Raw genomic sequence first — 12,653 nt, forward strand, 5'->3', positions numbered from 1 at the left:
ACAACTGCATCCCTGTGGCCACATGATCAAAATTTCGGCACTTGGCAATTACAATTAGTGGCCTCAGTTACATTTGTGGTCATTAAACAAGGCAGTTGATAAGTGAGGGTTACCTATATGTTCAATTTTTGTCTAAATACGATATAAGCTATAGTGAACAAATGTGCATTAGCAATAATATACAGTTCATATTTATATGTTCTGTATCTATACAGAGCTTCTGTATATGAAATTGGTCATTAGCTTGATGGAAGTGTAACCTGATCGAACTAACAGATCTGAACTAAACTAGCTAAAAATATTTCTGGAAAATACCCATAAGAAAGTATTGGCCTTATTAATGTCCCGATCAATTAAGTCTAATATATTTGATGTAAGTATGGGTACCAAATTAAAACTGATCTGAGGAAAAAAGACCTCTGTGAACCTTTAAAATATGATTTTAATCATATGTTTAAACAGGTGGTCGGAGGAAAGATGACAGAATCAGGTCGACTATGTGCATTTATCACCAAAGTAAAAAAAGGAAGTTTAGCTGACACAGTTGGACATCTGAGGCCAGGTATGAGAACTGTTCAAAATTTTATAATTAAGAAAGGATAGTTTTGAATTTTAGACTAGTTTAATGTATGTAATCAATACTAGGATGCGCAACTGTATTATTAAAAATCTTTCCTCTTAACAGTATATTTTTTATTTTGTTGCAAAATTTGAGATTATTCATTCTTAGGATTTTTCAGCATATGTGATGGGTATATTTTATTATGACAGTTACAATTATGGCAAATAAATAAGAAACAAATGATAATGGTGAGAAGGTATGATATTCCATATCTGTTATTTAGTTGAAAATAATAATATGTGAGTTAGAAAATATTTCCCTGGGCATTTTAATATTTGGTCATATTCAGAAACTTCTTCAAGTAACTAGTCCCTGATAGCTTACAGTTTTAAAGCTAAAGCTCAATGTTTTGAATTGAGCATAGTAGCAAATAGTGACAGTCTATTTAATTTTTTAAAAAATAGAATTAAATTTGCCATTTAAATTATATGAGGAAAGAGAAAATATTTTAGATAGTAAAAAGAAAACAGACATTTCTCTCTTTCTCATAGAATCATGTCTACCTGGTGTCTGAGATAACACTCTTAGCAAGATAGTTTCTTTTTTTTTTGAAGTCTAAGCATTTTTTAATGAAGTCCCACTGAAAATAAAGAACATTTGTTATGTATACTGTGACTGAGATCACTTGCATTTTATTGGTGTTCCAAGAATTTTCCTGTGATATGGATTATAGCTAACTTATGCCAGGGATCCCCATTTTTTTTTACTTTTTGATTATTTGCCATCAACTTGGTTGACTCTTTATGATCACATGGAGAGATTTTCTCCCCAAGTTAGTTCTTCAGATTTTGTAATGTACGGTACATCCATCATCAGTGCAATTGAGTGAATTCATATTGCTGTGGCTTCTATCCATCTTTTTATTTAAGAGTCCTGCTCATTTATTTCTTTGGGAAGTGGCCTATAGTTTTATCATCAACTTAAAGGTGTCCTTCAATTATATCAAGGAGAAGCCACTTGTTGCAACTGCTATTTAAAGTCAGCATCTAACATGAAGATTGTGGAAATCATTCTTATTTTAAATATATTTATTATTTATTTTACACTCAGTTGCAGTGTTCTGTAGAACATATATTAAAAGATAAATAATGCAAGGTGAAATAATGTAGTACATACTTCATTTTAGGAACTAATATGCTATTTAAAGTAAAAAATTTCTTTTAATGGATATATTTGTTATTTAAGTATAAATGCATTTTTTATTTATTTCATAAAGGTCATATAAAGCGTTTTTTTAAAAAAAATTAAACAAGCAAATTATAAAGGATCAAATGTCACTAATACCGATAAGAGTTCAGAGATCTAGTTTTCTTCAGTAAACAGATTATGATGATTATACTTTTAGGTGATGAAGTATTAGAATGGAATGGAAGGCTTTTGCAAGGAGCTACTTTTGAAGAAGTATATAACATCATTCTTGAATCCAAACCAGAGCCACAAGTGGAACTTGTAGTTTCAAGGCCAATTGGGTGAGTTATATTATAGAATGCTTCTTTCATTATTTAAAATTTGCACATAGTCTCATTTAATATTCAAGCTGAGTTTATATCATGCAAAAACAAAAAGATTAGACAAGGTTTAGTGTTCTGTAACCAATTAATAAGGGACGCGGTGGCTCAGTGGGTTAGGACACTGAGCTTGTCGATTGGAAGGTCGGCAGTTTGGCGGGTCGAATCCCGAGTGCCGTGTAGCAGAGTGAGCGCCTGTTACTCGTCCCAGCTTCTGCCAACCTAGCAGTTCGAAAGCACGTAAAAATGCAAGTAGAAAAATAGGGACCACTCCGGTGGGAAGGTAACAGCGTTCCGTGCGCCTTTGGCGTCTAGTCATGCTGGCCACATGACCACGGAGACGTCTTCGGACAAGCGCTGGCTCTTCGGCTTTGAAACGGAGATGAGCCCCGGCCCCTAGAGTCGGAAACGACTAGCATGCATGTGCGGGGGAACCTTTACCTTTACCTTTAACCAATTAATATTCATCCTTATTTTACTTCCTTTTAATACTCTAATGACTTGATTACTCCAAGGTTTATTGATATCTGTTAAACGTGATCTCCTCCTCATGGAATATTTTTTTTTTAGTTTTTTAAGACAATGAAGATCGCCCATATATTTTTCTATATTGCATTTTATACAACTGAAAAGAAGACAAAATACTGTTTTCAGTTTGATGTTGATATTCAGAAACTTATTCTGAATAAGTATATTTTTGGAGCTTCAAGTGTTCTGTTATGCTTCCCTTATTTTCGCATTTATTATATGCTAGCTAGCTGTGCTGGCTAGATACAATATGTTAAATTTTATTCTTCATAATTGCAGGGATATTCCCAGAATACCTGACAGTTCGCATGCACAGTTGGAGTCCAGTAAGTTTTATTTGTTAGATGTAATATCCATCTGAAAATTGAGGTATAGCTACTACTCTATTTCTACATACATATCTTTGTTATGTTTTACTCGTTCTTTAATAACTGTTTTGTCAGAAGTCAGCTTTTCCTTTATATTGACTTCCTAAACTTGTTTAAATTTCCAAGTATTTTTATGGCTTTAGGAAAATTCAGACATTAAGTATATCACACAATTGTCAGCAGTTTTACTGTTTTACAAGCACAGCAAGAAAAAAACAGCAATATACTTTCTGGAAAAAGAAAAATACTCATTTTTATAATTTGTTTTTCTAATTGTAAAATATTACTGCAGTTTATTTAATCCAGGAGTAATTTGAGAAGCAAATCAATTCCTCTGAGCAGCCAAATACAGCCAAATATAGAGAACATGGCAAATTGCATAACTTTAGTGTTTAGATTGTCATGGTTTATAATATCTATAATTTATCATTTTTAATTAACTAACATAAATTTCAATCAGTGAAATATCAATAAAGTTTCCTTTCGAAATGAGGGATCTGCATTTGCTCAGCTTTAGCTGCATTGCTTTCATTTACTTAAAGTTCTATTGATATCATTTTTGGGTGTGTATTATGTATGTGGTAATTTAATGAATTAAAATTAATTACACTTTCAGGTTCTAGTTCATTTGAATCTCAGAAAATGGATCGGCCTTCCATATCAGTCACTTCTCCCATGAGTCCTGGCATGTTGAGAGATGTACCACAGTTTTTATCTGGACAACTTTCAGTATGTAAACATTTGTTGAGTGTAGTAATCCTTGGTTTTTATCAGTAAAATTTTTCTTAAATGACAATGTCAAGTATGCACTAAAATTGTTTTACCTTGATTTCTTTTTTCATTCAGTTTTTTTCTCAACACAAAGTAGTGTACAGATATTTTATGAAGTAAATGGAATATGTACATGTTAATTCTAAATTCATTGAATAGTATATGTAACAGAATTGTATCTATGTGCACCAACTATAAACCAATATTCAAGGGGAATACAATCCTCTATTGATAGAATCAGATAATTAGATGTCTGTGTACAGTAATTAGCCCACCCACACAATTTTCCTGGCAGATAGTTATATAAGGGATTGGTAGCCTTTTTTCAAGGCAATACCAGGTAACCTTGACTTGGTCTTTGATTGAAGTACCAGAAGATGCTTTTCAAAAAGTAGGCATGTCTTGATCCACAATAACATAACCTAATTAAATTGAATTAATGTGTTTACTCCCTGTGCAGTTAATCATTTCTCTTTTCTAAAATACTAAATATTAAAATAAAGTAATTTTTTGAGGAGTTCTCAGGTTCTTAGTTTGTCATAGGGCTGTTTTACTTATTTCCCTACCAGCTCTTATTTTTTCTGTTTCTTTATTTTGAAATAATAATAGTGCTTCCATTCTACAACATATCCAGACAAGAAAGACAGTAGAACAGTTTTCAACATTCTTTTAATGTGTAACAAAATTTGTACACACTTACATTGGAGATTGGGTGAGTGGGTAGTATGTACTTGTGCCATGTCTTTTCCACAGTATTAGAATCATTATAATATTTTGCACATGAATATACTGCAAAAGTATAAAAGAGATTACAATTTTACCTATATCATTATTAATCTTAGGTGGATAACTATTTAAGTCTGGGGTGATAAAGTGCCCACAGATGTCATATCTCTTTTGCTGATTGTATAGAAATCATACAAAATCACCATTCATCATTTTCATTCTTTGAAAGCTCTTTGAAAGGCTATACTTTTTGGAAAAGACATAAACAGAGCACATTTGAAATGATGAGTAGAATTTATGACACCAGGACTGGTAGCATGAAACAATTATCTAAGTGTATCATATTATTTTAGTTAGTTTAAATTCAGTCTAGTTTTCTGAGCTAACACACTGAAATATAAATTACTTTGTAGCATACTTAAGCTATGATGGAATAATTTGTAATCTAGTAGTATTCTGTGAACATACCTATTTTTGTTGAAAACTCTGCTTTTTAAGAGTTTTTGAATTAGATAGGGTCTGATTTCTTTGAAACTATGCAACAGTAGCATATTTACACTTACTTTTGATCCAACATGATGAATTGTATTTATTTATTGTATCTCTGCTCCTAAAATACTTACTGTAAAATCTCAAGATTGCAAAGCATCTTATATCAATGCTCATTGGTATAATAATGAATAATAATAAGAATAAGAAAAGAAAGCACAAAGATGTGATCTTCCTTCCCCTAGCATTATTGCTGCAAGGTTAGTGGAGATTGGTTTTATGAGGGAGGACATAGTTAAGCTGAAACAGGTTCGGAGATAGTCCTTAATATATTTCTCTTTAGACCAAGATTATAAAATTTGTATAATTTTCCATTATACAAATGTATGTATGTATGTATGTTTGTGTGTGAGTGTGTGTGTGTGTGTGTATCAATTAGAGAGAGAAAAGGGTTCCTTGTTTGGAACAATTCAAGCAAGTCCCTAAGTGTATTATTGGAGAATGCTAATCTAATCCTATAGAAAGAAAAGAGAGAATGAAAATAATGATAATAGTTTCTGCTGACTTTTCCAAATTTTATCTTGGATAAATAAGAAATTATATGGCCATATAAATTTACAGGTAGTTTTCAACTTATGACCACAAATTGATCCCAAAATTTATGTTGTTTAGACATTTGTTATGTGAGTTTTGCCCCATTTTATGAACTTTCTTGCCTCAGTTGTTAAGGGAATCACTGCAGTTCATAAGTTAGTAACCTGGTTGTTAAGTGAATCTGGCTCCCCTATTGACTTTGCTTGTCAGAAGGATGCCAAAGGTAATCATATAATCTTGGGACACAGCAATGGTCATAAATATCAACCAGTTGTCAAGTCTCTGAATTTTGACCACATGATCATGGGGATGCTGAAAAAGTCATAACTATGAGAAATGCTCATAAGTCACTTTTTTCAGTTTTATTGTAACTTTGAACAGTCACTAAAGAAACTGTTGTAAGTTGAGGACTACCTGTAATAGACTATTTAGAATTCACCAAAAATGAATTTCAACATTATGAGATGTTATTTAGTTTTGAATATTTCACGTGCACATTCCATATGTTAAGATACTCACCTATATTATTTGACATATACTTCAAGCTTTTTATAATTAGGGACACTGGTTTTGCCCGCATAGTGCAGTTCATTCTGATGCTGGATAGAAAAGTGTTTTTTTTTCTTGAGCGGGAATGGAGAAAGGATGTAGAACTTAGAAAAGTTTTTGGTAGATGTTCCCTTGTAAATCTCTCAGTGGAAAAGAATGAGACTATTCCCATTCATTGTAAGGCTCTTTATTTTCACTCTTATTTATTTTATACTGTAAAATGTATATAGCTGCCCATCTTAAATACTAATTAAATGTTACATGAAATAAATATTAAATATTAATACTGGGCAGCAAACAGTACATAAAAACCACATAAAACCATAATAAATTAAAATACTACAGTACATATGGCATTATATAACTTTCCTAAACACATAATGCTTGGGGAGAAGACTAAGAGGGAAACTTGGGAGGTTGTTTCCTTTGGCAGGGGCTGTGACGAACAAGACATATTTCCTTTTTCCCGGAAATGGCACTGTTTGATACAGGGCTGGCAGCATGATTGCTCTGTTTGATTTGATGGAATGGACAGAAACCCTTAGAGATAGATAGTCCTGCAAGTAAACTAACCCTGTGCCATGTTGTGCTTTAAACATGACAATCAACACCTTGAATTGCACCTGGAAGCCAGAGTAGCTTGTGCAGCAGTGATGTTGCATGAGTGAACTTTGAAGAGCTGGAGACTGGATGCACTGATGCAGAGTGCAACAGGGCATATTTTGCCTGTCCCACAAAAAGGTACTGTTTTTGAAGCTTTTGAGTCTTTGTGGAAGACATTGTAGTAATCTAACATGGAAGTTTCTAAGACATGAGTAACAGTGACTAGAACCTCACATTCAGGAACAGCTGCAACAGGCACATCAAATTAATCCAATGCAAAAGTCCCCCGGCTATGGTTGCCATGTATTTTTCAAGCAGGAGTCACGAGTCCAAGAGGATTCTCAGATTGTGCATCAGTTCTGTTTGGGAGAGTCCTACTCCAAGATGAAAAATCACCATATCCAGGGTGCCTAAAAACTCAAAGCCATTCAGCCTTGCTAGCCTTGAGTTGCAGCCTGTTCTTCCCCATCCAGACCCTCACAGCCTCCAGGCACTGGATGAGAACTTCAACAGTATCCCTTATATGGCCAGATATGGAAATACAAACCTTGAGTATCATCATATTGATGTTTTTTCATTTTGTACCAACAGATGGTCTCACCCAATGGTTTTATGTAGATATTAAAATAGTATGGTGAGAGGTGAGTCCTGAGGCATCCCATATAGGAACAGCCTAGGGCTAAATCTTTCTTTGACACTGAGTTGAACTGGCCCCAGAGGAAGAGAACCAATCTCTGAAGTTATTCCAGAAATATATAAATCTGTGAGAGATACAGAAGGGCAAGGAGGGATATGCTACCTCCACCACAAGCCCTCCATTCCTCAGCTGATGTTAATGTAATGGTTTTGAATAGTCTCTGATACCTTTTCTTGAAACAGCCTAGAAAGTCTGACTGCGAATATATTTTTAATTACTTCCAAGCATCGCTAACTTTTTAAACCTTTGTCTTTTCAAATAGAGAAACTGAGGATCAACAACAGCTATATGGTGGTGCTTAAAAATTTGTGAACCCTTTTAATTTTCAATCTTTCTGTATAAATATTACCTAAAATGTAATCTGTTTTCCACACAAGTTCTAAAACTAGATAAAGCGAACTAATTATACTTGTTTATTTATTTATTGAGGAAAATTATACATACTATACTGTATTTGTTAATGCCAAAAGTACAGTATGTGAAGGGCTTTCTTTTCAATAACTGGTGGTCAACCCTTGCAGCAATAACTGCAATTAAATGTTTCCAACAACTGCACTTTTAGCCTGTACCTTCTTACAGAACAGCTTTAACTCAGAACGTTGATGGGCTTCCTCACATGAACTGCCCATTTCAGATCCTTCCACAGCATTTCTGTAGGATTATAGTCAGGATTTGACTTGGCTATTCCAAAACATTAACTTCTACTTTAACTATTTTTTGTTCAAATGTCTTGTATGTTTTGAATTGTGATCATTATCTGTTATCTCTTAAGATTCAGTTCATGAACAAATACACTGACATTTTCCTGTAGAATTTGCTGATACTATTCAGAATTCATCATTCCACCAATAATGGCTAGTTGTTCTGGTTCAGAAGCAGCAAAGCAGGCCCAAACCATGTTATTGCCACCACCATGTTTCACAGATGAGATAGGATTCTTATGCTGGAATGCAGGGTTTGCTTTTCATCAAACATAATGCTTTTCAGGAAGTATTTAGGCTTTAGTGACATTGATCTAGCACAGATTTTTTGATGTTTCAGGAAACTGTCAGGAAATTCCTCTTTAGTTCCAGATTGAATCTCCCTCTGACAAGTTTCCCGCCATTACTTCTTGTCCTTCCCCCAGGTGTTATGGTAAATAAATCAACCCCCTCTTCTCTGTATTGGAAGATGGCCATCACGTTATTCATAAGCTTCTCTTTGTTAGGCTAAACATACCTAGTTCCCTTAGGCATTCATCATGCAGCCTCAGTATCTTTTTGTATTGTGGTGACCAGAACAGGATGGAGTATCTCAAGTGTTGCCTCACTAGTGCTGTATATAGTGGTACTGTCACTTTCTGTGATCTTCATGCTATCTCTCTGCTGATGTAGCTTAGGAGTCCATTGGCTTTTTTGGGCAATTGCAGCACACTGCTCATACTTAAGCGGTTCCTAGATTCCTCTCATAGTTACCACTGTTGAGCCAGGTACTGCCTATTCTGTATTTGTTCATTTGTTTTTTCTTACTTAAGTGCAGGACCTTACTTTTCTTACAATTGAGATGCATCTTGTTGGATAGGGCCCAAATCTGTCAAAACCTTTTTGAATCTGTCTTTTAAATTGTTAGCAGTTCTCCCCAGCTTGGTGCCATATGCAAATCTGATGAATGCCCCTTCAATCCCCTCATCCAGGTCATTTATGAAGATGTTGAAGAGTACTTGCCCAAGACAGAAACTTGAGGTACCCAACTGCATGCTTCTCTCACTTAGTTGTAGTTCCATTGAGAACCACATGCTGAGAGTAGTTGGTCAATCAATCACGACTGCGTCTAGTAGTGGTCCAGTCTATCTTATGTTGTTTACCAAGAAGTAGGCAGCTGTGAATGCTCCAACACTGGAAGTTTTTAAGAAGAGACTGGACAGCCATTTGTCTCAAATGGTAAAGGGTTTCCTGCCTGAGCAGGGTGTTGGACTAGATGACCTCCAAGGTCCCTTCCAACATCATTGTTGTTGTTGTTGTTGTTGTTGTTGTTGTTGTTGTTGTTGTTATTATTATTATTATTATTATTATTATATGCTTGAGATAAGGAGTTTTTTTTCCTGATCACTTCTATGGGGCAATTCCTTTCTGGGTCAAATGGAGACTCAGTTCAGCGTGAAGAAATTTGCTGCTTTAAAGGAGAAGACTGAACACACACTTCTTCTTCTTCTTCTTCTTCTTCTTATTATTATTATTATTATTATTGTTATTATTATTATTATTATTATTATTATTATTATTATTATTATTATTATTATTCTTACTGAAGCTGATGTAGAGTATATCCACAGCATTTCCTTGATTTACCAATTTAGTCAGTTCATCAAAGAAGGCAATAAGATTTGTTTGGCATGATCTCCTTTTAACAAATCCATGCTGGCTTCTAGTAATTACTTTGTTCATTTCTAGGTCCCCCCAAATCTGCTGCTTATTTTTTCCAGGATTTCCCCAGGTATTGATGTCAAGCTATAGTTTCCTGGATCCACTTTCCCCCCCCTTTTTGTTTGTGCCCAATCCTGATTGGTTATTTTGTTGCTATTAGTTCCTGATTGGTCCTTTGTTCATGCTAGCTTCTGATGTTACCAAAGATACCAGTCATAGTTGTTGGCAAAACACCAGGAAATGGTCTGCCATCTTGCTCATATCCTGCTGCTACTCTTATGCTGGGCTCTAGAATATGACTTCTTGTCTGTCCTGGCCCTGCAGTATGTGCAGTCCCTTGCTGTCCTCATGGACCTCTTCTTGTCCTACCATCTTCTATCTGATCTATCAACTCTCGTTATAAGCCTTGCTTCTGCTGCAAGATTCCTACTTGCTTGTTACCAACACTGCAACCTGCAATGTCCCCACTTTCTTTGTCCATTACATATCCATCTCTGCTCCAAGGTCACATTGCTGCTTTTGGCCTTAGAACCTACTGGGTTTCCTGTCTAACTGCCTTTTCTCTGGAGGAGATTTCATTTTTCTGAAAAAAAGATTGCTGTGCTATTTGAATTCAGTATGCCTTATTGACATATGTTGACAGTTCATCATGTTTTCCTACTGACTGGACCACACAATTGTAATCCCATCTACAAACAACAACAAACCAAAATAAGTGCACCATAAAATTCATTATTGGCAAATTAATAGGAGGTGTGTACATAATTATCAAGTAGGTGCATACATAATTACTTTGAAGGGGTCTACGACAACTTGCCATCACCAACTCGCTGTGGGACAACTCCCACAGAACAAGAGTTGAACTAATATCGGAGAAATAGTGGAATAAATAATTAAAGAAAGGATGCCGAAAGGAGTGACAAAATGAAATGTGAATGAGAAAAATTAAAATAATTTTTAGTTATTTTAAATAATTAAATTGAATTGTTGAATTGTCCTACAGCAAGTTGTCCAGTGGTTAGTTGGCCATGTTGAGTTGTCCCGCAGTAAGTTGGCCATAGCAAGTTGGCTGTGGTGAGTGGTCCCTTTCTGACTTTAAAGTGCAGTTACAGGACTCACTATTCTGGGGAAAACATGGCTTATATTTGGCAAGTCTTGATCATTATAACATTTTAGCTATCTTGAGATTTCCCATTCAGATGAAGCTCACTTTATCCATGCTGTATGCTGTATACAAAGTTTTTATACCTGAGGACTTTTTGCACGTTCTTTAAGCCTTTTTTAAAAAGAAATCTTGACTTCCTAGAATCCATTTAGACTTCCCATTTAGTCTAAGTCTATTAGAACGTGCAATTCTAAAATGAATTCACAATATTGATTTATGTTTAGAGACAATCTTGATCTCTGGATACTAAACCTTGGTAGTATCTTTTTAACTTTTGCTAAAGTTAACTCCAAAAGCTCATTAGTTTTTGGAAATTGTTTTAAGATGACCTTTAAGTTATTGACAAGCTTCACTTTCTATGAATCTTGTTGGAGAACCATTGCCCATTACACTTTTAGCAATATTCTTAAGAATATTTGGGACACTGATCTTCAAATCAATCTAGGTCTGGTTCTCAACTTCTTACTTGATGGTTGTTTTTTTCAAGTGGGTATGTGCCAGCGTACAACTTCTCTACCATCAATATTCTGAATTTTTTTCTGGGCTTTCAGCTTGGCCAGACTGGGCACACTGCTTTCTGCTAATGGAACATTACAAAAATATTATTAGCTATTATCAGGAACAACTCAATATAGGAAGTCCTTGGTTAATGACTATTTGTTCAGCAATTGTTTAAAGTTACAATTGTACTGAACGTGTGGTACTCATAACCAGTCCAAAAAGTTCTGGCTGTCCGAGCACCCATATGACTGCAATCTGAGTGCTTAGTAACTTGCTCACATTAAGAAAGTTTTCAGTATCCCACCATTAAGAATTTGCAAAGTTCCCTGACAACTTCCCAAAAGCAAAGTCATTGGGGAGGAACACTCTCCATCACTCTAGTAATTCTCCCCATCTCCAGCCTGGTCATGTTCCTGCTGCACCTCACCGACCACTTGGAGGCTCTCCCTCACATGGCAGCAGCACCTACCTGCATGCTTGTGAGCTGCCTGGAACTTGTAACTTCCTGCTGTCTTCTCCTTCCTCCATAGCAGAAAATTATGTGGAGGTCCTCGCTTAATGATAGCAACAGGTATGGCCGTGATTACTGTTGCTAATTGATGCAATCATGTGACATCACATTTTGTGACTGCATCACTTAGCAATGGAATTTACAATTCCCATTATCATCATTAAGCGAGAATTGCCAGTGGAATCTTTGGGCCGTAAGCTCCTTTATTACTCTCTATATAGGAAAATTCCTGAAGAGATTCCCTGACACAGTGCGAGTTCTATTTGCTATTTCTCTTGTCTTACAATTAGTTGGATATATTCTCCCGGTTTGCCCAATTGTGTTCTTCCATATGTACCATCTCACCCTCCTTGTGTTTGAAAAATTGTATTAATTTCTTATACGTATGCACAAACATGTATTTGTTTGTATTTGACTGCTGGTTTTATGGCTGTGTTTGATTTGCTTTAATTTGATTTGATCTGATTTGATGCCTGCCTACCTCTTCCCATCCCTTTAGTTCATGCATTCCCTGCTCCCTTTGTGGATCTGGGATTTGCAATTTCTCTTAATTTGACTGAAAGCTATTTAGAGAATTACAACTCAAGGATTGAAAATGAATGCCTTGCTTTTCCTTTAT

At 35.2% G+C, this 12,653-nt stretch overlaps 1 protein-coding gene across 22 annotated transcripts in view; it reads left to right on the forward strand.

Moving 5' to 3' along the window:
• RIMS2 (regulating synaptic membrane exocytosis 2) overlaps nucleotides 1-12,653 on the forward strand; it is a gene marked incomplete at both ends in the record, with an annotated part of 289,996 nt that overhangs the window by 137,756 nt on the left and 139,587 nt on the right. For all 22 annotated transcript variants that reach the window (XM_081324264.1, XM_081324273.1, XM_081324271.1 and 19 more), the window contains 4 exons: nucleotides 463-562; nucleotides 1,968-2,091; nucleotides 2,938-2,984; nucleotides 3,643-3,755. In XM_081324264.1, coding sequence (XP_081180390.1) covers nucleotides 463-562; nucleotides 1,968-2,091; nucleotides 2,938-2,984; nucleotides 3,643-3,755 — 384 coding nt within the window. The remainder of the gene's footprint in view (nucleotides 1-462; nucleotides 563-1,967; nucleotides 2,092-2,937; nucleotides 2,985-3,642; nucleotides 3,756-12,653) is intronic.

Source organism: Vipera berus (assembly GCF_964194415.1).
Source record: "Vipera berus genome assembly, chromosome: 3".
Classification (NCBI taxonomy): domain Eukaryota; kingdom Metazoa; phylum Chordata; class Lepidosauria; order Squamata; family Viperidae; genus Vipera; species Vipera berus.